The sequence below is a fragment of the Terrapene carolina genome, unplaced genomic scaffold, assembly GCF_002925995.2.
Source record: "Terrapene carolina triunguis isolate 2854851 unplaced genomic scaffold, T_m_triunguis-2.0 Scaffold68, whole genome shotgun sequence".
Taxonomy (NCBI): domain Eukaryota; kingdom Metazoa; phylum Chordata; order Testudines; family Emydidae; genus Terrapene; species Terrapene triunguis.
Window position 1 is genome coordinate 19,863,004 of NW_020664419.1, and position 25,358 is coordinate 19,888,361.

Sequence of the window (25,358 nt, forward strand, 5' to 3'; positions counted from 1 at the left end):
GCGCGCGAGCGGCAGCGGAGGTGAGCTAGGGTGGCCGGGGCACATTTTTAGGGGCAGCATTCTGGCGCCGGCCATGCCGCCCCTAAAAATGTGCCGCCCCAAGCACCAGCTTGTTTTGCTGGTGCCTAGAGCCGGCCCTGACCACAGTGTATTAAATTTATGTATCACTATGGGCCAGGGATTATATGCAGTTTCAGGAGGGAGGCTTACCACAACTCCTCCAGGAACCAAAAACAGTGGGGGCTGATTAAGGCAAATCACTCAGGTTGTAAACACTTCAAGAGAGATACAACCCCCCTGGGAGGATTGCATATACTGGTTCAAATTAGGTTTTTCAGATACCAAAGGCTGTGTTTACACTGACTCAGGGCCTTCTTTCTGATCCAAACAGACAATACCTTATACCCAAAAGGGGCCTCAACCTTTGTGGAAGTGTTGGAAAGACTTTGGCTTATGAGGTGATGGGTGACTCTTGCTTTGTTTAGTCTGTATTTAAATCTGTTTATTGTTTTTTTTTATATATTTCCTCTGTAATGCTTTTACCATAACAATAAATGTGCTTACTTAGAAAGAGCTCTATGGTATCTTGTAACTGCTGGCAATACACTGTTCATAGCCTCAGAAAGAGGAGAAAAGAAAAGCACAGGTGCTGGCTTTTAAGCAGAGTGGTTTGCTGGGGATATCAGTATAAGGCAGGGAGCTGTTCAGACTTAAAACCCTGGTCAAGAGGGAGAGAGACGGGGTCTCTATCCGAGAGGTGACGGTTGGGAGATGGAAACCTTAAGTTGGTGCCCTTGAGGAAACCACGGAGGAGGAATACAGGAGCCGTTACCCTGAGACATAATTAAACTAAACTCTTGCTAAATCATTGTGCTTCCTAGCCACACTTAAAATCTTGGGGAAAGAACCCACTAGTTACAATCATAATGCCATATGGAACTGCAAATGGCCGATTCCCATGCAATGGCGATGGGAGCCGGAATGACTGTGACATAACTCACCTGGCATTCCTTTCAAAAACTGGTGAAAAAACTTCAAAGAAATTTTCCTTTGCTTCACTTTTAGAAGGTACAGAGTTATCAAAAGTAGGATCTATGCTGTTAAATGCTCGTCTCTTCACAGGATCAGACAAAATTTCATAAGCTGGAGAAAAAAGTTAAAGGCCATAAAACACCAGGTTGGAAATGAATGTACATACAGGAGCTTCTTGGAGGAAATGTTATAGACAAATTTCTAAACACTTAAAAAAAAAAAAAAACCCACCATATTTTAAAACTCTGTGTTTATAACATTTTTGTTGTTGTGACTGGAAGAAATTTGCTGTCAACTCCTGAAAATGGTCAGTAACAAAAGCACTGAAGAGGAGGAAAAAGCTTATAAAAAGCAGCCAACAAATTTAACCCTTAAAGTACAGCTATAAATGGCAAACCAAATTATATGTTAAACTAATTGTGTAATGGTAAATTCAGTCCAGTGCAGCGGGAGTTCGGGTGAAACTCCTTTAGGCCTCAATTCTGCAATCACATCCATGTAGACAGGTCCTTGTACCTGTGTGGTGTCCCATGGACTTCCCTAGGAATTGCCTGTGCGAGTCTGATTACAGGATCAGGGGCAATAACAAGAGCTATCGACCGGAGTACTTATGTCTTCTGCTGCGAGTGTCACTGGAACTTCAAAATGGAGCATTAAGCAGCATTCTAACATGGCCATTAATACCTACGGGGTCATTCACTTTGCAGGTTATGTAGACAGGGGCTTGGCGCATCCCTCCATTCCACCCCACAGCCTCCCTACCTGCCACCCTCTCTCACCCCCCTCAGACTTCCTGCAACTGCCCCACCCCTTCCTTATGCCTGGGACCATGTGTCCCCCTCTTGTCCCCTTCCCCCCATACCACTAACCTTCATTCCCCACCCCCATGTCTGGGTCTCTGTGTACCCCCCATTTCCCACATCCCTGCATTGTATTCCCTCCTGTCAGAGTCTGTGTGCCTCCCCTTCCTCTGTCCACTCATCTCCCTTCCCCATCTCCCAGCTTCCACACCTATCAGCCCAGCTCCCGTGCTCCATGTCCCTGCTTCCCTCATCACCATCTACCCCCACTCCTATTCCCTTTGGCTCCCTGCTTTGTCACCCCATCACCACTACTCACCTCCAGGTCCCTGCTTCCTCCTTCATTCCGCCCTTCCGCACAGGTCCCCGCTTCTCCCACAGCCACTGCCCCCTCCCTGTGGCCCCTGCTCCCCCCCCCACCCTTAGGTTCTGCTTCCGCTCTACAAACCCTCCCTCTTAGGCTTTGTTATTTCTACTAGACTGTAAGATATGGCCAATCTCCCCACACAGCAGCACCAGGCAGTCTGGGACTCTAGTTTCCCCCTGAATCTGGCTTTTCTGGTATTCCAATTTGCACCAAAATCAGTAGGGTCATAGAGCTGGGTGGGAAACAATGTTCCTATCCCACAAAAAATTTTGAGATGTCAGAAATTTTTCCCCATCTCAAACTGGGATGAGACGTCAAAACTTCAATACATTTTCACAATCCAAAAACAAACAAACAAACAAACAAAAAAACCCCGACGTGAGGTCAATCAAAGCATTTTGTTAGGTAATTTTGAAAGTTTCATTTTAATTTTGACATTTAACAAAAGTTTGTACTGTAATTAACTTAAATTTCAAAATGAAAGTTATTTTGAACCAGAAAAACAAGTTTTTTTTGTTTTCAAAATGGGATGTTCATGACATTTCAAAACTTTTTTCAAAATTTTCAAGTACAGAAATTTGTCAGGACTGATTCTTTCCCGCGAAAAGTTTTAATTCCAGTGAACTGGCATTTTTTGATTTAAAACATTTTGTTGAAAAATTCCTGACCAGCTCTACAAGGTTATGCCCATTAATGCCTAGAACATTCCCTGGAAGTTTGGAATTGATCAGATGCCGTATTCCAAAGTTATCTATCCTGTTATAGATAGATAAATGCTATTGAGTTGAGCACAAGACCTTGCTTGGCTTGGCCAACTATGGGTAATAGATAACAGTATCTGCTGACTTGAGCTAGGGTATCGGCTTCTTTAGCTCAACTGGCAGAGCAGCTGCATGAGAAGTCAGGTCCTAGTACCGCTAGTGACTTCTCCCCTTTAAATTAGTCTATTACCTGGCATAGTAGTATGCCAGTTTATTTTAGGAGATACGTGGCTACTTTTATTGGTTCATGTTAGTATATATTGCTATAAACAATCTACTTTAACTGCCCTCTCCTATCACTTGGCATGAAATGGGAAACCGATGCTCTGCAGGTCGGCTGTGAAATAAGAGGAGCTATTCTAGAATTGTTTCCAACAGAAGGAAAGCTATTTTAATTTGATTCTACTTCTTGAAACAACTTGATAAAATGGTAAACTACATTTTTTCTGGTTTTACAGCTATCAGTCAAACTGTGCAAAGAGTAAGAACTACAATTGAAGCACTGTAAAAATACTTAACACCAGATTAAACTAGCACTGTTATATTTTCCTCCAAATCTCTTACCTTTAGTTATACAGGTAAAATAGTCATTGTCACCTTCACCTATCTGCTCCCCTGCAGCTTTTCGCTTGTCTGGATGATGTTTCAAAACCATGGCTTTATCTAGCAACAAACAAGTTGAGTTTAGACATGTTACACCACCTATGTTTCACTTTGTAATTTGGAAAATAAACAAAACAGCACCATAATCATGATCTGCATTTCTTTATTCAGATTTTTTTTTAGTATCAGGAAGGAAACCGAAATAAGTAGACCCTCCTGAATATAATAATATCACTGAAAATTAGAATCCAGTGTTAGTTAAAAAATGTTTCCATCCTATGCCAGGACACAAAATAATCATAACTACAGACTATCTTTACCTCTCTTTCCAATCAATTGGAACCAGCACCAATTTCTCTGGGACTTCTAACATTCCAACCCCCTGGCATCTTCCAAATGACTGCAGCCCTAAACCTGCAATGAGCTCTGCTGGGACACAGGGGTCTGCATGGAGTAACTTGCAGGACTGCGGTCTTACTGACTACAGAGGAAAAACTATAAAACAAACTTTGTACAAAGTGCTGTCAAATGCAAAAATTCAACAAACTGCTAAAATAAATACAAAAATTCTTTAATTTACAATATTAGGTGTTACTTGTAACTAGAGTAGGTAAAAATAATGTAGACAGAATGTGACTTTTAAATCAACGGTGTCCCTTTATAGGAGTTTCATGGCAGATTCAGTTTTTAAGGAAAATAACTAAGGCCGCGATCCTGAAAAGACTTAGGTATATGCTTAATTTTATTCACAGTGCATGAAGTTGAGCATGTGTGCCAGTCTTTTTAGGATCAAGGCCTAAACCGAGAGCGCGCTAAATTCTAAGTTGTATCTTTCACATACGAAATCTTTACTGAAGTTGAAAACCACAGGACTCTAGTGGAGACTTCCAGGAGGAAACCATATTTAGTTATTTTAACCCCTCTGCTACAAGCTCTAGCTGCAGCCTCCCTTCAGTGGTAGAACTCTGCAGCATTCAAAGTTGTACTGGAACCAGCCCAGGAAATGCATTTTACCCCATTTATCAGATATATGAAGCAGTACTGGAGTGATTACGTAAATCTATTGCTTGTGAAAGGAACCAGATTAAAGCCTCTAATTCGCAGAACAGGAACAGTGGATGACTCAAGAGTGAAAGCTCTCTCATTTTCACTCCAATATGCCCTAACTCTGTATTGATAGGACCACCTCTGAGGAGAGGGTATTGCAGGTTCCTTGGACAATTTAGTCTTTTGCCTTTCTGTCAAAACAGTTAACAAATATGGTAATTAGCATTAATTGGGATGGTGGTTCATGTGAAGTGAACATGACCACTGGGAACATAACAAACATTTACACTCAGGAGTAAACTGTCTTAATCCACACGAGACAATGGGTTAACCCTTTGGAGACAATGAGTTTATTCACATGCATAATCCATCAATTTATTTCACAAAGGTCATTAACTAGTTATCATAACAGTTTTAAATACTGTTCAGCTAAATATTTTACTATTTCTCCTACTAAGTTCTCTCTTTACTGTATTACTTTAAAGCACTAATTACAATTTTAGAATATGACAGATACTGCTTTTTAAATTTCTAAATGTATAAATGCTATAAAACATCCCAAACATGGAATTGTACAGATTAATCACACTTCATGATTTATGATAAACTTGTGTCATGTCACTAAGCAGTGTAACTGCATGAGCTTCCTTGTCTTATTGCTTAATTAACTGTAATATTAAGAAGATTGTAACATCAGTTTAGCATATGAGAACTTAAAGGTTGTTAACTACATTGCTCTATCCCTGAGACCCAGACCTCAGGAACCAAACACTTTTTCAGCTGACAACACAGTAAACATCCCTTTTATGTTCAAATCAGGGAAAAGCAAACTTCTCAATAATCTAAATTATCACAAAATCAAATAATATGTAACAAAACCTTTGATTACATGCTAATTCAGTAGTTACAGCCTTATTCCTATGTGACATTAATTTAAATGACTGGAATAATAAGAGCAGTAAGTAGATTTTTCTGATAACATTCAGTAAATTAAACAGTTAACCAATGTTACAATGTAGGTACTCATAAATAGGCTTCAAAGGTAACAACACCCCCTCCCCTCCCCATATTCAGCTGAAGGGGACCAGATCTTGTTTCTTTAAGTGCTATTCTCTCAGCTAGGGTGATTGCAAACTCAAGAAGACATATAGTGGGTTGGATTATATTGTCAAGGTTGTCTCTGAAAAGCAAGGCTAGATCAGAAAGCTGAGAGTCTGAAGATTTCTGTCTGAAGTGTTTGGAATTCACTAAACTTTCAGACCTGCAGGTTTTAGATGTCTGAGATGAATGAAAAAGTTGATAAGTGAAACAAATTCAGCTTTATAGTGAAATGAATATACTCTTGGTCCATAAAGTTTACATATTTGTATTTACAATATGGAATTGTATACACAAGATAAAAAATACTATGTTCTAATACCACTAATAAGAAATGCAATTACTTACGGGCTGCTTTGATTTGTTTCTGAGCGGCCCTGTATCTTATGTGTCCCAGTCCAAGAACTGCATAGTGATCTTGATTCTGATAAAGAAATATAAACATTAATAACCATAGCTACCTGTAATCTAGTAGAATTCTCTTATGGACTTTAAAACAAGACCACATATGCAGACCAATATAATTATTTGAAAGGTTTCTTTACATAGCTTCTTTTGTGAGGAGCAAAGAGAGGCAGCAATCTCCTCTCTGTGTATAAAGATTAGAAAAAGGCAATTTGAACAATTCTCCCACAGACTATAGCAACGTCGAACTACAAATTGAGTAGTTACAAAATAAGCCATTGTTATAAAAATGCATCCAGTTTAACACAAATTCATATAGCTATAGGATTTTACAAAACATAGATGACTGCGTACCTCAATTTGTCAAGAAATGTTATGTTGAAAAGGTGCCTGGATTCCCCAGAAGAAGAAAAACAACATTTTCTTACTGAGCGTCACTTGATTTTAGTGGGTTTAGGACTGGCTCTCAGGCCAATCAGTTCACTAATTGCACTCCCAGTTAAGCAGGAAATGGAGCTTCAAGGCTAAGATCTCCTTCTGATGTACATTTATTAGGGTATGTCTACATTAGAAATGCTACAGCAGCACAGTTGCGCCATGGTAATGTAGACACTACAGCGACAGAAGAGGTTCTTCTGTCGCTATAGTATATCCACCTTTCTGAGAAGTGGTTGCTAGGTTGATGGAAGTCTTCCTTTGACCTAGGAGTGTCTACACTGGGGCTTAGGTCAGTTTATTTACATTGCACAGGGGTGAAAGTTTCTACAGCCTTGAGCCATATAGTTAAGCCAACCTAATTTTGTAGTGTGGACCAGCCCTCAGTCTACTTAACAATAGGAAAGTTACTGACACTTTGTAAAACTGTCCTCACTTAGGTTATGTTTACACTTAAACTGTTGCATTTGCATTGCTGTAGTACTTCAATGTAGTCACTATCTACACCAACAGGAGGGGTTCTCCCGTCAGCGCAGGTAATCCACCTCCCTGAGAGGCCATAGGTAGGGCAACGGAAGAATTCTTCTGTCAACCCAGCACTGTCTAAACCAGTGGTTAGGTCAACATAGCTACATCGCTTAGTGGTTTGGATTGTTCACACCCCTGGGAGATATAGCTATGCTGATGTAAGTTCCCAGTGTAGACCAGTCCTTAGTCACCTGACTACCTGTGGAATACAAAAAGGAAGCTATAGGGCTAAAGAACTTGGAAAATCCAGATGAGAAAAGGAAAAGGAACAAGTATTTAGATAAATTTATTGTGATGCTTCTAGCAAAAGAATTAACTCAATGTTCACGTTAGTTGTATACCTTCCAGTCCTTTGGATCAAGTGTTTTTAACATAGGAAATTCCTCAAGCTGCAATTCTTCATCCCCTGACTCTTCCGAGAGCTCTTTCTCATCCTCCAGTTCTTGGAAAGAGGCAGAAACATTTATGTTTCTCCTCTTAATAAATGCTTCAAACCATCTTCCCACAGGTTCAACTTGACAAAGCACAGAAGCTGTAAACAAAAGTATAAGAGAAACTTAGCTTCATTTTCTGGTTTAGAATTTTCTTTCCATCCTGAACCCAGAAGTATTTCACCAAACGTCTAAACAGATACCACAGCCAGGAGACATTTTAATTCACATTTAATAAAACTTGTATCAAAGGTTGTAACAACTTGCAAAATAGTCCACTAGTTTGTTTATGTCAAGTATGTTACTGTATTTTCAAACGCTAAAATGTCATCAAATTAGAAGGACATGCCAAGTTAAATCTTATTTTTAAATAACATTCTTTCCTTTGTCATGAATATGGGGGGAAAGGGGTGGGGTTGCTAGCAGTAAAATACTGAAGTTAAGATTAACTCTTATCATTTATGATGTTAACTCTTTACACATCACTCCCTTGTGACAATGAAATCAAATTGGTTAATTTCACTCTCTGGCCCTCACTGGCATAATAATGCAATATTTGCGTTAAAACCATTAAAGGATAATGTTTAAATACAACAAAACCAAATAAAATAGGGTACTTCATGAGCTAAATGCTCTTCTATTTATATAACATAGCTTTGCAAAACCTGCATTTTAAGCCTCAACTATATAACAGTGACTTTTAAATCCTCTTCTTTCTTTTAGATATTAAATTGCTCAGAATTAAACAGATAAAGGATCTGATCCAGAAAACACTTAAGCATGTGCTTAGTTTTGGATTCCAATGGGATTATTTGCAGGAGTAAAGTTAAATGTGTGTAACTGTTTGCAGGATCATGTCCTAAAGTCAGCAAGCAAACAAAAGCATTCCTCACCCCATAAAAGTTCCTACACTGTTGACCCTATGCAATAGCTATGAGAAATGGAAGGGCTGCTTACTGCACAGCATGCCCAAATTAAACTACCAGTTTAAATACTTGCTTTTGACTATCTTGAAATACTGTATTAGATGTTCTATGTACAGTACTTCACTACTTATTCATTAACTCCCTAAAAATACCAATGGTTTGGCACTGATAGCACATATTTAAGTTTAGCAGCGTCTGGCTTCCTGTTAAAGGAGTGGCCTGGGCAATCATTGCTTAAAATCTAGCAGTCAGTCTAATAGAACTTTGCCAAAAACAGAACCTTTATTTGGAAAACCTATGCAACAACACTTGCTGCAAGTTTGTTAAAGTTGTAAGAACCCTATAAATCACCCTTGCCCCTTAACGATTCTGCAGTCGTTTACATGAAGTCAAAGGCAATAAAGTTAAACACATGCCTAAGTGTCTGCAGGATGGTGGCCGTAGTTGGTAGCATATCGAAAGCTGTAGGAGTCTGTGTATGTTGGAGGAGGGGGCATATGTCTGCCTTGCAGCCAGGGGCATTTGAGTGCTGGATTGTGCTTGGCGCTGTACAGGGACACAGTCCTGTCCCAAGGATTTCTATATTTCTCGGAGGCACGGATGACCTGGCTCGGACAAGCGGAGCTCTGGGCTCTCTGGGCACAGCTGTTGAGCGCGGGGCGTAACCCAAGCAGCAGCGCGGTCACACCCAGAGTCCCTCGGTGAGTTCGCGCAGACCCGGGGGGCGTAGGCAGGGAGCTGCCAGGGGCAGCCGGGGCGGTACTGCACGGTCACTCCCCGGCCCGAGCCCCCTGGCAGCGGGACCCGGCGCTCCGGAGGTGGCGGGAACGCCGAAGATGACGCGGGGCGGGGGGAGGCCGGGCAGCGGCGGGGGCGGAGCCGCGTAGCCCGGGGTGCCCGTGGGGAGCGGGACAGGGAAGGCACCTACCCGCTGACAGGGCTCTGGTGACCGCGGTGACCTGCCCTTCCTCTGCCCCCCTCAGCATCCTGGCGGCCGGGGGGTGCTCCCAGCTGCGCCCGGGCCGGAGGCTCCGAACTCGCTCGCTCCCTCTCGCCAGTTGCCAGGAGCCGGCGCATGGAGAGACACCCGGCAACCACTTCCGGGTCCCCGCGCGTGTCACGCGCTAACCGGCCCCCCGGGACCCGGCCCCGGAGCCGAACAGGCCCGCTTGGCGACGTTCCTGCGCTGCGGCTCGGGCAGCCGCTTCCCCAGCTCAGTCACTGTCCTCCAGCCCCCGGCTGGGCGCTCGCTCTGCGCCCCGCCTCCCCCTGGCAGGTCAGGGCACAGCGCAGAATTAGCAGCCGTGGGGGTCCAGCAGGAGCCATCCTAAATCTGGGGCCTTTGCGGCCTGCGAAGCGCCTTCCTCCTGTGGCGGGTCAAGCCAGCACGTTGTCACAATCTTCCCTCAGTCAGCAGGGTGAGAGAGACCCAGCCTCTCCCCTGACCCCCGGAGCCAGGCCTGACATGATGTTTTAAAATTCTGCATATTTTTGTTAATAAATAAACGTGGAGGCTGCAGCATGGCAGTGGGGAGCACACGCCACTGGCTGCACGGAGGTGTCAGATCACCTTGCAGCTCGCCCACAGCAGCTAAGGCTGCACTTGACACAGCGCAAGGGCCGGGAGTCTGCCCCAGAAACACGCCTGATCCCTGCACCAGGCACAACAAGATAACAAGCAGAGTAGGGTGACCAGATAGCAAGTGTGAAAAATCGGGACAGGGGGTCAGGGGCAGGGTAATAGGCGCCTATATATACAAAAAAGCCCCAAATATTGGGACTGTCCCTATAAAACCGGGACATCTGGTCACCCTAAGCGAGAGGAACGGAGTCTTGCTTGCATGTCGAACCCAGGCCCCCATCCAGGTGTGGTGCAGGCAGGCTCAGCCTGGCAAAATCCAAGTGTGGAAGAGCTTAGTGTAGGGGGATCCAGGTGCGGAATTAGAGGGTTCTGTGTGGGGCAATCTGGGTGCAGACATCTTGGTGGGACAATATTTGGTGTTTTGTTTAAAGACCCAGCTCCTGGAGTCAAGTGATTACAGGAGAATCTCAGCTTTCCCTACCAATCAATCAAATCCAGACGTCCAGAGGCGGAGGTGGCTTGAAAAGGCAAAAGCTCCCTGCACCCAGGGCTCAGAGCAGAAGGCAAAAGAAAAGATCCCAATGTGCATTTTTAAAACGCTCATGGTCTTTAAGCCAAGCTCCAGCCGGGGTCCCTGCGGGGCGCTACGGGAGCTGCACACCAGGGGGCCCGGTGCAGGAATAATGCTGGTGCCTTGTTTGCCTGCCGCCCTGCTTCCCCTGAGATGCCGGTGGCTGGGACCAGGGCACGAGGGCGGCGGGCGGGTGCGATGCTTCGGGCGTGGAGTGGACAAGCAGGCGCAGGCACCCCGCTGGCTGGCACTCGAGGGCGGGGGAAGAAAGCCCTGGGCACCACTCCCTCCCTACCGGAAGCGATGCTGGGGGAACAGAACCCGCTTGCACGAGACCAGCTTCCGTCTTCCGGCTGGTTGCACCGAATACTGCCCCCCGCAGGGCTGCTTTCCGGGGCGTGGCGGAAGCGGCCTGGGCCCCCGGGTCAGGCCGGCCGGAGCGGAAGCTGGGTGAGGTGCTGTGTAATGCATCCGGGGGCGGGGCGGCGCGGCGCCTGCGCAGTGTGTCGGGATCGGGAGGAGCCGCTTGAGGGGATCCGTGTGGCCGCCGGGATGCCGGACTATCTGGGCGCCGATCAGCGCAAAACCAAGGAGGAGGAGAAGGAGGATAAACCCATCCGCGGTGAGGGGCCGGGCGGCTGCGGCTTCCTACCCGCCCCGTCCTCCCCCCACGCCCAGCCCGGGTTGCGGGGCGTCCGGGGCCTGTATCCTGCCCGGGCCCTTCTCCCGCTGCCCTCTGGGCTTCGCTGCGCTGGAGGCACCCGCAGCCGCGCGGGGCCTGGATCTGGCGGGCCGTGCCCGGCCGGCCTCTAGCCCTGCCGAGCGCCCCGGCCCGGCGAGCTGGGCAGGGAGCCGAGCCGCAGAGCGAGCCTGTGGCTTCCTTAGGCTCGTGCAGGCGGCGCCCAGGGCTCTGGGTCCCACTTGACTTCTGTAGGGCCAGGAGCTGCCCAGACTTCCCCACCCTCCCGTGGGCACTCGGGGACGGCTACGCTGCGCCCGGCCCGCGTCAGCGGACTCGGGCTCTCGGGCTTCGGCTCCGGGGCTGAAAAAAAGGCGGCGTGTGAGCCCGAATGACCACCCAGCAATGTTTACAGCCGCAGCTTGAGCCCTGGGAGCCCGAGTCAGCTGAGCTGTGCCAACGCAGCTGTGCTTTTATCCCCGTGTCGGCGTACCCTCAAGGGTGGGATCTTCAAAGGGAGTTGGGCATCACAGTGCCGAGAAAAATCACTGAACTCTGCAAAGCCTGAGTTTGGGTCCGCCTCTCCTTATACAATGAGCAGGGGGAGAGAAATGCAATCCACAAACTCAGCATGCTAGGAGACTGCTGTCCAAGTCAATGGGAGACACTGACCAGAGAGCATATCCTAAACCCCACCACTCTCAAAGATAGGTGCTTAAGTCCAGGCTGGGGGGGAAGTACTTAGCAAAGTGGACCCAGCAATGAGTTAAGGGTCTGCCTCACTCCACAAAACAGGGAGCAGGGGGTTGTGTGCACCCCATAACTTTTAGCCCAATATCACCACTCTCCTGAAAGAAGGGATACCCCTGTTAAAACTTATCCTTCTGGTGGGTGCGCTAACCACTGAGCTACTGGATATTCTCATGTGCGGCTCCATCAGTCTCTCCAGTTGAAGGTGTTCCAATGTGGATAAAGGAGTCATTGGAACAGGGGGCTGAACCCTAGAATTCCCATTTCCTGTGTGGGTGCCCTAATTACTGGACTCTCTCTAACCCAGTGACTATTTAATGATTTATCTACGTATTGATAAGGTGGGCTGCAGCATTATCACCACCTCCTCCAGCCAGATTTTGAGTGGGACCTGATCCAGTGTGTGTACTCGGAGGCTGCTTGGTGGATTGGGTCCCACATGTGAGATAAGGCCAAATGCCTATCATTCCCTGGTTCATGATTTGCTCTGGAGCTTAGGCGCATACAGGATTAGGTGGGAGTTCCTTGGATCACAGTAGAACCAAAACTGGGACTTAGGTGCCTAAGTCTAGGATTTAGGCACCTAAGTACCTTTGTGGATCCCACCCTTAATGGGTCTAGGCCTCCATTCCCTTTCCATAAGACAGGGGTATTGGGAGGATAACTACATTAAAGGTGTCAAGTATCACGGGGTAGCTGTGTTAGTCTGTATCCACAAAAACAACAAGGAGTCCGGTGGCACCTTAAAGACTAACAGATTTATTTGGGCATAAGCTGCCCTGGACTCCTTGTTACATTAAAGATTGTGAAGCACTTGGCGATCTACTGATGGAAAAAGCACTATATGAGTAAACATCAGCCCCCAGTGCTGTTTGCTGTTTGCAATGAGGATCGCTCAGAAATGTGAGCGTCGTGCAGCGAACATGTTTGTGGCTGTGCTCACGCACCAACACCGTCTACCTTGCTGTCAAGCACTTAATAAACTGGGAGGGAATCACGCTTTTTTGGGGACCTCTGTATCTCACCTGCAAAACCTTTGTGTCACGTCCTGCCCTCTAACAATCAAATTATTGGATTGATGTAAAGACTTCTACTCCGTGTTTGTTGGTAACTTCAGCACAAGAGTGTCTTAGATTTTGAAATAGGGTCCTGTTCTTCCCACCTGAAATGTAGTGTTAGGCTGGTAATCAGTATGCTGGTATGCTTCGTGTGCAGGTATGCTTTTAGTTATGTACAGTTGTACAAGTACAGTGGTACAAATATCTATGAGAGGTTAGTATCAGAACAAATGACATCTGGATTTTGGACAATTGTTGAGACTGTCAGGAAGCAGAACTTGATCAGTTTGCTTATTTGTTACTTTCTTTTCTCCAGTCCCTTGTTTATATATAGACTCTTTAGCTCATAAGCTCTTTTGGACAGACTGCTTTCATGTTGGTCATTGAGATGCCTAGCTCAGTGTGGGTGCGTGATAAATAACAATGCAGTACTACTTCATCCCTGCAAGTAGCTGGAGAACTTGCCTAACTCTTGCTTGTCATGGACATCTGGCTTTATTGCATGGTACTCTGGTTTAGTGTTTAAAAAAAACAAAATAACACCAACCCGCTCCCCCCATATTATAGGGGTTCTGTGGGTGTCTGAATTCACATCTTTAGAAACAAAATTAGACATTAGCTAATTCTTGTGTATCTTGTTTCAGCATTGGATGAAGGGGATATTGCCTTGCTGAAAACCTATGTAAGTACCCTACATGACGAGAATGGTAAAGAAAAACATGAAAATCTAATTAACTAACCGAATCAAGGCAAAACAGTATCTTCCAAACTGATCTTATTTGGAAATAACCAGTAAATCTGTTTCCCTGTTCCTCTTTAAAATTTACTCTATCTCTGCAACCTCTCTCCCCTAAAGCATTCTCTCCCCACCCCAAAAACAACAAAACTCCTACAGATTTAAATATTACTGGTCTGTGAAGGAACTATGACCAAATAACTTAAGTTTGCAATTTCTTGTATTTCTGTTTTAAAATATCTGACCATCAATGGCCTGAATTTCATTTACACTTTACACTTCTAGAGAATTTTATGTGCCTTAGTGTAAATGAAATGGGCCTGAATGTGAGAATAAATTAATATAATTTACGTCTATTTTGGCTCCTGTATGTAACAATGGACCATTTGACTCTGTGTTTTAATATCAGTACTGTTTTTCAAGCCAAATACTGACTTAAAAAACTACATATCAAGGTCAAGTTAATCTCTGAGGTTAACAAATAACTATATTGACCATCTCAACAGAAGTTAGTAACTGTCTAGCATACATAAATATATGTACATGGTTTTTCTTAAGTTACTGAAGTGCATACAATTCTTCTGTTCCAGGGCCAGAGCACATACTCAAGGCAGATTAAGCAGGTAGAAGATGATATTCAGCAGCTACTTAAGAAAATTAATGAGCTCACTGGTATGTGCTTTTCTTAAAGTAAAATTTAATGGAAAGATAATCAAAACCAGGTAGACAACTGTGATTTTTGATTTCAAAAGAGCAGACTTTGGGAAATTAAGGGAAAGGGTTAAAGAAGTCACTGGACTGAAGAGCTCAAGGACTTAAACGCGGAAGAGGCTTGGAGTTTCTTCAAATCAACTAAACAAAAACTATCTAAAATTTGCATCCCAAGAAAGGGGAAAAGAAACTTGTATGGAAAGGTTCCAGACCCAGCCGGATTAATTACCATATCAAAAAGGTTATTAGGAGTAAGCAGAGAGCCATTAGGGAAGAAAGAGGAGTTGATTAGCAAAGAAAGCTACATCCTGGAGGCTAGTAAATGCAGGAATAATGTGAGAATTGCTAAAAGCCAAGCTGAATTAGTTTTTGCCAAGGAAATTAAAAATAAATAAGAAGTTTTTAGTTATATAAATAAAAAGTATAAGGAAGGATGAGATTGGGTCACTATGCACTGTGGGATAGGAGATTAAAGATAATCTATGTATGTCCCAAAAACTAAATGAATACTTTGCCTCAGTTTTCAATAACAATTCTAATGTGAAATGTGCATGAAGGCAATATGGCTGATGGAAATGAGTGTCTAGAAATAGAAATTTTCACATATGAGGTGGAAGAAGAATGTAAAGAGTTTAATGTGCTCAATTTGGGGGGCCAGACAGTTTCCATCTCAGAATACTGAAAGAACTGGCACACATTACTGCTTTCCAGTAGCAAGAATTTTTAATAAGTCTATCTATTCGGGGATAATACTGGAGTATAATCAACACCATTCATGTATTTAAGAAAGGGGGAAAAAGTGATCTGGGAAATACAGACCTGTTAATCTGACCTCAGTAGTATTCAAGGTTTTAGAACAAATCATGAAGGAAAGAATAATTAAATTCATAGAGGTAATTGGTAAAGAGGAGATAATGCAATATGGTTTTACCAAAGGTAGATCATGCCAGACTAAACTGATTTCCTTCTTTGAGAAAATATCTGATTTTTTTTAGATAAGGGAAGTGCATTTAACACAGCACCACATGGGAAATTATTAGTTAGATGAGGGAAGAGGGGATCAGTACAACATAGTAAGGTGGATAAGGAATTGTCTAGATGGGAGTAGGCAGCAGGTTGTGCTGAAAGGTGAATTATTGAACTGGAGTTACGTTACTAGTGGAGTTCCTCGGGGATCGGTCTTGGGACCAATCTTATTTAATATTTTTAGTAATGACCTCAAACAGGACGCCGTGGGCCAGGTGCTGCTGGTGAGTAGATCCCTGTGCGGTTGTATCTGCATCCGATCCACTATCCGCAAAAATGGTCCGTGGGTATGCGCGGATTTGCAGGGCTCTACTCATCAGTAGGAAGTGACAGAAGAGAAGGGAGACCTGGGTGTGTGGGTTAATCACAGGCTGACTATGAGCCACCAATGTGATGCAGCTGTGAAAAAGGCAAATGCGATCCTAGGAAGTGTGATTAGGCAAGGCATTTCCAGGAGAGAGAGCGATATTAATGTCATGATAGAAGGCCCTGGTAAGACTTCATTTGTATGCTGTGTACAATTTTGGTCACCTATGTTCACGCAAGATGAATTTAAACTGGAACAGGTGCAGAGAATAGCTACTAGGATGATTGGGGAATGGAAGGCCTATATTATGAGAGGAGACTGGAAGAGCTTGGCTTGTGTAGTCTCACAAAAAGAAGGCTGAGTGGGGTATGATTTTTCTCTATGAATATATTAGGGGTAAATACCAAGAAGGGTGGAGAGCTAGAAGAGCAAATGGGTATAAACTGGCCATGAGCAAATTCAGGCTGGAAATTAGAAGAAGGTTTCTGACCATCAGAGGGGTAAGGTTCTGGAACAGCCTCCTAATAGGAGGTGTGGGGGCAAACAACTTAACTCGTTTTAAGAGACAGCTGGACAAATTTATGAGTGCAGTTGTATGACAAGGTTGGTTGTGACGGTAGCGGGTATGGCTCAACATCCCTGGGGCTGACTTCTAGTCCTAAAACTTGTGCTTCAGGGTTTCAGCCAATCACAGGCAGGGGTCAGGAAGAAATTCCACCTCCCTCTCCAACATGTTCTGTGAAGGTTTTTTTTAATCTTCTTCTGAAGCATCAGGGATGGCCACAGCTGGAGATGAGACGTTGAATGGGGAGGGCAAGGGGCTCAGAGGTGCTTGGCTGGCTGGTTCTTGCTCACATGCTCAGGGTCCTACTGATGGCCAAGTGTGGTGTCAGGAAGGAATTTTCCTCAGGTCAGATTGTCAGTGGCCATAGGTGTTTTTCTCCTTTGTCTCCAGTGTGTTGGTGCAGGTCAATTGCCAGGATTATTTGGGTATATCTCATGTAATCATTTCTCTGCCATTGCAGGAACTCAGGCACTGGTACACCTCGGTCCTTCCTAATCTCTGCCTGTGGGACAGGATAGTCTAGTCTCCTGTGGGCTGCAGTGCATTGGTCTAATTTTGGTTGTTGGGTTTAATGTGCAGGTGCTGGCCAGTGTTAATGGCCTGTGATATATAGGAGGTCAGCCTAGATGATTTAGATGATTTAGTAAGGTCCCTTCTGGCCTTAAACTCTGTGACTGTATGTGCATTATAACTGTAAGTTCACCATGTTATGCTTTCATTAAGTCACATCTTCTATGAAGCAAAAACTAATATTCTGTGTCATGGATCTCTTACATGTTAAGGGTCTGATTCTGATTTCTTGATCGAATGTCCATCACCTGTAAAACTGGATACTATGCTTGTGTTTATATATACTTCATATCTAAGCTCCAGAGTTGACTTTAAGACTCTTAAAGGTGATCTGCAAAGGCGAGGTGGAAAATCTGGATTTATGCCCGCTTCTGCTGCTTTATGGTGTGTAAAAAAGCCGGAAAAGTCACTAAAAACACCCCCCCTTTTTTAACATTAAAAATACCAGGAATATTGATTTTTTTCTTCCCTGTTTTTATGTTGGATGTGGTGGTGGGCTCAGATGTGTGTCTGTGAGCTCTCAGTTCTGACTTGACAGGCTGAGTGTTGAATCTTAAAAAGGTTTCTTCTTCCAAGTACTTTTATAAAGTTTACAATAGTTAGAATAGAAATCACATTCCCTCTAAATCATGATTAACTTCACTGGTATGTTTACTGTCATCCTACTAGTTCTCCAGTTGTCCATAAAGTCTGCCAAGCAAGAACAAGGTAGACAAGACCTGAGTTTCTAATTAAAAAAAAATGAGGCGGGGGGGAAGCTTTTTAGACTCTGTTTCTGGAACATCATGAAATAAACTGGCATAAATCCCGCAGTTTTCCCTTTGCAGGTCACATTTAAAGTACCAGTAAAAGCTTCCTCTCAGCATATGCTCTCTTCTCTGATGTAACTGGTGGGTAATGTTTGTAGAACACTGAGTGTGAAGTATCATTGATGTGATCAGTGAACTGGCTTTTCCTTCTAACTGTGCTGTCTTCTATGTAGGGATCAAAGAGTCAGACACAGGCCTGGCCCCTCCTGCCCTCTGGGATCTGGCTGCAGATAAGCAAACTCTCCAAAGTGAGCAGCCACTACAGGTAGCCAGGTGTGTATGTTCTGTGGATCCTGTCATATGAGCTATGTGGTATTATAAAAAAAAGCATTTATAATTCTATTTGCAGCACCTGCCTTTTTTCCACATGATACCTGGTAAAAACTTAAATTGATTCTTACATATTTCTAAGGTGCCACTCACTGTGGTATCTAAATGCTCAGATGTTAACCTTTGTGAAATATGAGAAGTATGCCATAGTTGGAATAGTGATAGAATTATGAGTTGCAGCACTACTAGAACAGTAAAATCACAAACATACCAGCTATACGTAAGGCTACGATTTGGTCATGGAAGTCACGGAATCTGTGACTTCCACATAGCTCTGTGACTTCAGCCTGCAGCCGCTGGGAGCTGCAGGGTAACCCTACCTCCCATGGTGGCTGGGAGGCAGGCGGTGGGGGGGAATCCCTCAGAAGCTCCCCAGTCCCCTGCGGGCAGCGGGGGGAATCTCCTGGCAACTCCCAGTCCCCGTGGATGTGGGGGACCCCCGCAGCTCCCAGCCACACTGGGGCAGGGTACTGGACCCTTCTTCTTCCCTGTTTTGTCATGGACATTTTTAGTAAAAGTCAGGGACAGGTCAGGCTTCTGTGAATTTTTAATTGCCTGTGACCTGTCCTTTTACTAAAAATATCCATGACAAAAATCGTAGCCTTAGCAATATGATTTCATAAAGGCACTTAGAGTACAAACCAAGCATCTTTTAATAATTGATTGTTTGATGCTTGTGGAAGTAACAAGAAGCTTTATTTGTCTATAACTCATGGCCCGTCTTTTCTGCTAGGTGTACGAAGATAATCAATGCAGATTCCGAGGATCCCAAGTACATTATCAATGTCAAACAATTTGCCAAATTTGTGGTGGACCTCAGCGATCAGGTAGCACCTACTGACATTGAAGAGGGGATGAGAGTTGGGTAAGTAAAGACGGACCAGTAAGTCTAACAGTAGACAGAAGCTTCCTTTCCTTTAAGATGTAATGATTTAGTCTCACAGTTTAGTGTTCTGCAATCAATCATACTCACTGGTTAAGTGTCGTCGGATATCACTGAAATGTAATTATATACACAGTAGTAGAGTTAGTGGGAAACTTTCTGATGTTTTCTATTGGAAAATGATGATTTGTCAAAATTTGAAATGTTCTGCAGGATGAAATTCCGACAGAAACCAGGCAGGGTTCAGATGGAACCTTGCCTGCCAGGCAGGTTTCGAAACTGTTGGTTTCCTGCCAGCTTGCCCGCCCACCTCCTTGGGAGCCCGGGCTTTCAGGCTCCAAGCACTTGAGCAGGCTAATAGAGAGCAGAGAACTCCAGACTTGCGGCTTCTTGGCACCTGGGGTTCCAGGCTCGTGACTACTCAGCAGCCTGGAAGCCATGGATGCCTAGGCTTCCCAGCTGTCCACCTGGTGGGCTGCTGCGGCTCTGGGCAGCTCAGGGGTCGTGGAAATGTTTCCAAATGTCCAAAGTGCTTTTCTACTTTTTCAAAACAGACTGGAATTCCTTTCCATGGGAATTCTCAGTTTCTTAGGGATGGGCTCAGGCTGATGCTGGAGAAAAGAGAACTAGCAGGATTTTACCCCCTTCACATTACAGGGTTTTTTGTTTAAATTGTAGTTCAGTTGTGTTAGCGTGAGGAGTATTAACATGAAAATAATGCTCTTCTTAAACCTTCCCACCAGTGTGGACAGAAACAAGTATCAGATCCATATTCCCTTGCCTCCAAAGATTGACCCAACAGTTACTATGATGCAGGTGAGAACTCCCTTTGCTTATTATCCTTTTTCAAACTTGCTTAGCTTAAAATTTTGACGTCTCTGGGTGAATTCTGCTATAGCAATAGCAAGTTGTTCAAATGTGCATTTATCTGTTTGTTATGCAGGTAGAGGAAAAACCTGATGTCACTTACAGCGATGTTGGTGGTTGCAAAGAACAGATTGAAAAGCTGAGAGAGGTGGTTGAAACCCCTCTGCTTCATGTAAGTAACTCATAGATTGTGACTCAATGTTTTGATAACATTTTCTTCATATGACGACTTGCCATGCCTTTCCAAGTACTGAGATGTCTGAATGTAAACACCCCCAGCAAAGCTAAAAGTAGCTTTTCAGTGAAAATGGACTGGCTTATTTTTTTATTTCATTAGTAAAGCTGATTTATCACCAATCTGCACAGAAAGATTCTAATCTCCTGTTTCTTCCCTTCGCAGCCTGAGAGGTTTGTTAACCTTGGGATTGAGCCCCCCAAAGGAGTACTTCTCTTTGGACCACCTGGTACAGGCAAAACCCTCTGTGCCCGTGCTGTTGCTAACAGGACTGATGCCTGCTTCATCAGAGTGATTGGATCTGAATTGGTGCAGAAATATGTAGGAGAGGTAATACCAAACACTATGTAAAAGGTGGAGCAAACTGCAAACTCTAAGTGGTGGAGGCCAAGCATTTTAATAGACATTGCAGCTAAATGAACTAAGTTTCGTAGACTCAAGGAGGCATAAAAACTACCAAGCATATAATTGCAGGTAATAGTCTGACAACCCTAAAAGAATGAAATCTCAAAACCTTGGTTACTCTACATCTGAAATTTTCAAAAGCAATCATTGGCATTAGCTCAGCGCTGAATGGTTTGAAAATCCCACCCTGAATTATCATTAAACTTCTCACAGAAGTGACTCAAACCCATTGTGGCCTCACACAGTTCTAGTGAATGGAGTAATCTTAAAATTTGTGATGCCTGTAGCTGTTTGGGTTTTTTGTGTGTGTGGGGTCTTGACATATAACCAGGTTGCTGCTCCATACTCACAAACTCTGCACCAGTTCCTGGCAGCACTGGATAAAGTAGGTGCATGCCAATGTGTAGAGTGTACAAGGGGAACCAGATAGCTGAGAGGTTTTGTGATGGTATATGATACCTTTTGCCCCTAGGTCATGTTGGAAGCCAAAAATTATCGTTTGATAGTTGGTCAGTAGCCTGTATGAAAGAGATGATCATCTCTGTTCAGTTCTCAGTAGGACAATGTCCATATAAAAAACCACCATGATAGCTGGCTCATAGTAGTATCTCATAGTAGCAGCTTAGAGAGGGTAGATCTAAAACTTGAACTACTTGCCCCACCTATATAGGTGGTCTGTGTAGTTCAGGGTTGAGTTGTATGTGGCATAATGGATAGAACGCTGGCCTGGGACATGAAAGGACCTGGGTTCTATTTCTGCTTCTGCCACTGGCCTGCTGGGTGACTGGGGCAAATCATTTCACCTCCCTGTGCCTCCACTTCACCATCTGTAAAACTGGCATAATGAGACTGACCACCTTGGCAAAGCACATTGAGATCTGTGGATGAAAAGTGCTGTATGAGAGTGAAACATTATTGTTGGCAGCTTGTACTGCTGCTGGTTGAATTTCGAAAGTAGTGACCTTTATTTTACAGGACAGTTGGTTTGGAAGCTTCCACAAGCACTAAACTCATAAGAACTTAAAAAAAAAAAAAATCTGAAATAACTGTGTTGGTGCTTGTGTGTGAGCCCAGGATAAAGTATCCTGAGGGGCACCCAAACCTGCCAGAGTTGTACAAATACGTGCAAATCAAAAATTAGTTTCATAATCGTAAGTTTCCAATTATCACTTGGAAAGCTTCACTGTTTGCTTTAAAATCTTTACTTGAGCCGGCCTGTAACAAAATCTTATCCTCTTATTAGGGAGCTCGAATGGTTCGTGAACTCTTTGAAATGGCCAGAACTAAGAAAGCTTGCCTTATATTCTTTGATGAAATCGATGCCATTGGAGGTATGCTTGCAGCATGCATAGTTTTTTATTCTTTATATAGCGAACTTTAAAAAATATTACATGCCAATTCCTTGATTTTATAATTCTCTTTTCACAATGTAATTCCTCGTTATCAGGGCTTGCATTCCATAAATCACAGCTTTGTAAATCATTAAAACTTAGGAAAACTGTCACTCTAACCTCAGTTCAGCTATATTTACTGCAGAGGGAACTATCAAGAAATAGTTAATAAAATCTGAACACATTTAATCCTGAACAGAAGTAATTTATTTCTATAATCAAAATACAAAGTGACTAAACTTAAGGTAGGATCTCTTACACATACGGTACAAGCAAGTTGCTGTACAATTTAATTCTTAAACATTTTTCTTAAATGTTTAACAAAAAAGTTAAACAATGTAAACTTAATATTTCTTCACACATCTGAAACTGATCTGTTTTCCTCAATAAAATCTCTTCCCATTTATGTGTGTGTCTTTAATGGTGCCAACGTATTTTGCTATATGGATTTTGTAAACCTAAGAAAAATAGGTGTGTTCCTCATTGACGATAGCAATACCCATCTCTCTCAGGGCTTGTCTACATTACCCGCTGGATTGATGGGCAGTGATTGATCCAGCGGGGGGTCGATTTATCGCGTCTAGTCTAGACGCGATAAATCGACCGCCAAGCACTCTCCCGTCAACTCCGGTACTCCACCAGGGTGAGAGGCGCAGGGGGAGTCGACGGGAGAGGGTCAGCCGTCGACTTACCGCAGTGAAGACACCGCGGTAAGAAGATCTAAGTATGTCGACTTTAGCTACATTATTCATGTAGCTGAAGTTGCGTAACTTAGATGGATTCCGCCCCCAGTGTAAACCAGGCCTCAGACAAGGGATACAAATATTTTGCCTGCTTATCTTCCTCTTAGCTGAAGATGATGCATTCCAAACAAGAAAGGATAAACCATTTTGTTTTGGTAATTGTCATGCATTCATATACAGCTGTGACTGTTGATATAACATATCCGTCTTGGTAACGGCAATGGGATTTATCCTCACTAGAAAAGTGCCTTTTCTACATCTTGATGTGCAATGGTCTTTTCTCTGCAGGTGCTCGTTTTGATGATGGGGCTGGAGGAGACAATGAAGTGCAGCGTACTATGCTGGAGCTGATCAACCAACTGGATGGATTTGATCCAAGAGGCAATATTAAAGTGCTGATGGCAACAAACAGACCTGATACTTTGGATCCAGCACTGATGAGGCCCGGGAGACTGGACAGGAAGATTGAATTTAGCTTACCTGATCTTGAGGTTAGAACTACTTGTTTTCAGTGCTAAGCAAACTGAGACAGCAAAGCAGTAGTAGTTTCAGACCTTAATATTCTGCTGCAGTTTAGAGAGAGATAATACAAGCACCTCTCAAGGAGCTGCACACTTGAAGTTCAAATGTGCAAAAAAAGCATGAGAGTCCATCCCCACAGGCAAAGCCCTGAACAGTAGCTGTGCTTTGCAGTGTACTCCCAACTCAACAAATCTAGACTCTATTGGACCAAGTCAGAAAGTAGGTTATAAAGTTTTAGTCCCCTCCTCTTTTGATTTGCATTACAAAGAGAGAGGAGGTCTCATGTGATGACTTGTCAGAGCACTTCTAATTAGTATCTTTACTGTGTGCCATAAACTCTTTGCTTTCTATTACTCAAATAGGCCAGTTCAGAAATAGCGTTATGGTTTCCTACCAGTAGGTGGAGTAGGAAACTAGACTGAAGGGGTGTTCCACAGGCTGAGTACTCTACTTCACTTCCTATCTCCCTGCTTCAATTCTTCTCTCTCTCACACACTCAAATTTCTGGTTTGGTTTCTAGGGACGAACTCACATATTCAAGATTCATGCTCGTTCAATGAGTGTTGAAAGAGACATAAGATTTGAGTTGCTGGCTCGACTGTGTCCTAATAGCACAGGTAAGTTGAATCCTATGACTTGTACACTTTGTTTTTTGTGTAAGTGCGCAATGTGCAGGTGTTAAATCCATCTGTCCTCTTCTTTGAAAGGTGCTGAAATTCGCAGTGTCTGCACAGAGGCAGGCATGTTTGCCATCAGAGCACGTCGAAAAATCGCTACAGAGAAAGACTTCTTAGAAGCTGTGAACAAAGTCATTAAGTCGTATGCAAAATTCAGTGCTACGCCCAGATACATGACCTACAACTAACTTCTTGAAATTAAAGGAAAATATGTTCCTATTGTTAATCTTGCTATTAAACAAAAAGCCTGAGTAACTATTCAGGGTGTGTTTGCTATCTAATCTCGTTCTGAGTCTAGAAATAAAATACATCATTCCAAATGACAGGCTGGTAGGTAGTTTTTTCTTTTTTAAGTGTGTTCAACACTAATTAATCAGTGCTGTAGCAGAAAATAATGCAAGACGCTGAGATTCAGTCAGGGATGGTTACAACCCTGCAAAACCTGCTACAAACTTAACAGTAAAACCAATTAGATTTTAAGTTTAATATGCAATCCAAATCCACTGTTTTTAAACGTTTTCTTGCTGTCAAGCTTCTGGTTTCTGGTGGTGCCCCCAGCATGCTAAGTGTGGTACACAAAAAGAAGGCACTAACCCTAACTTAAAACAAACCAAGTAGCATGGAGGGTGTAACATAAAAATGTGGTGCTAGGTTACTATTAAAAGTGAAAACTTTCCTTTTCTCTGTGTTCTTGGTTTAGCCAGTGTTAGCTTGGCTAATGAAAATCAATGAGTCTGTTTCTAGTTTACTTTTAAGTTCTCAAGTATGGCACTGTGTGGCATTGTGCTAAAGAGAACTTTTAAGATTTTTTTCAAAAAATTTTATGGAGACACCTTCAACCTGTTCCTTCCTATTTTTTTTTTTTAATCATTGTGCTTACATTTTAGCAAGTTTTATCTCAAACTAAACTGGCAACTTAATTTTTGTTGTTTCCCATCACCTGTCTTCCAGTTCCTGGTTGCTGGCAGTGGCTGGTGTCAGCAACACAAAGCAGAGCAGTGTCCCAGCTTTTAGGTGAGGAGTAGGCTAGTTAAGTATACCAAGGAGCTAGTTTTGAGGCCTAAAGAGTGGTCAGAAAACTCTCCCTCCCCAGCAACTGTATTTTTAAAGGGAAAGTCTAAAATCTGGCTGCTTGGAGCGATACAGTAGAAGAGGCTGCTTCAAGGGTAGTGGAAGCATGTCACGTACCCAGCCTGTGCTTACTACTAACCCCTAATGCTGCTGTTGGGCTATAGCAGGCAAACTGTAAACTCAGTTGTTCAAAGGTGGCTAAAGGTTCATAAAATGTCAGCTTATAACCATAAATGTTGATGGGAAAGGTACTAATGGGAGACAGACAGAATTAGTCCAAACAAAAATGCTCCTGCCAGGACTCAAGGACACACATCATGCCTGGCAAACAAAAGGAATGTGGGACTGAAAGTCAGTGGCCAAAATGAAGAGCTGGGTTACTCTGCCCATCCACAAGTACTCCTGTTCTTTTTGCGGATACAGACTAACACGGCTGC

At 43.5% G+C, this 25,358-nt stretch overlaps 2 protein-coding genes across 2 annotated transcripts; one reads left to right on the plus strand and one right to left on the minus strand.

The window, feature by feature from the left end:
• Window positions 1–997: 997 nt before the first annotated feature.
• DNAJC2 (DnaJ heat shock protein family (Hsp40) member C2) lies at window positions 998–9,531 on the minus strand. The gene is made up of 5 exons (XM_026648674.1): window positions 9,362–9,531; window positions 7,418–7,608; window positions 6,057–6,132; window positions 3,525–3,623; window positions 998–1,143 (listed from the first exon to the last, which is right to left on the minus strand). Exons 1-5 carry the CDS (start codon window positions 9,417–9,419, stop codon window positions 998–1,000), a joined length of 570 nt encoding a protein of 189 aa, XP_026504459.1. The 5' UTR covers window positions 9,420–9,531.
• A 1,545-nt stretch (window positions 9,532–11,076) lies between these two features.
• PSMC2 (proteasome 26S subunit, ATPase 2) lies at window positions 11,077–24,175 on the plus strand. Its single transcript, XM_024196959.3, has 12 exons — window positions 11,077–11,208; window positions 13,718–13,755; window positions 14,400–14,481; window positions 17,971–18,070; window positions 18,861–18,992; window positions 19,754–19,826; window positions 19,954–20,049; window positions 20,278–20,442; window positions 21,761–21,848; window positions 22,940–23,142; window positions 23,694–23,790; window positions 23,881–24,175. The coding sequence occupies exons 1-12, from the start codon at window positions 11,139–11,141 to the stop codon at window positions 24,036–24,038; spliced, it is 1,302 nt and encodes a 433-aa protein (XP_024052727.1). The 5' UTR covers window positions 11,077–11,138; the 3' UTR covers window positions 24,039–24,175.
• Window positions 24,176–25,358: the final 1,183 nt, after the last annotated feature.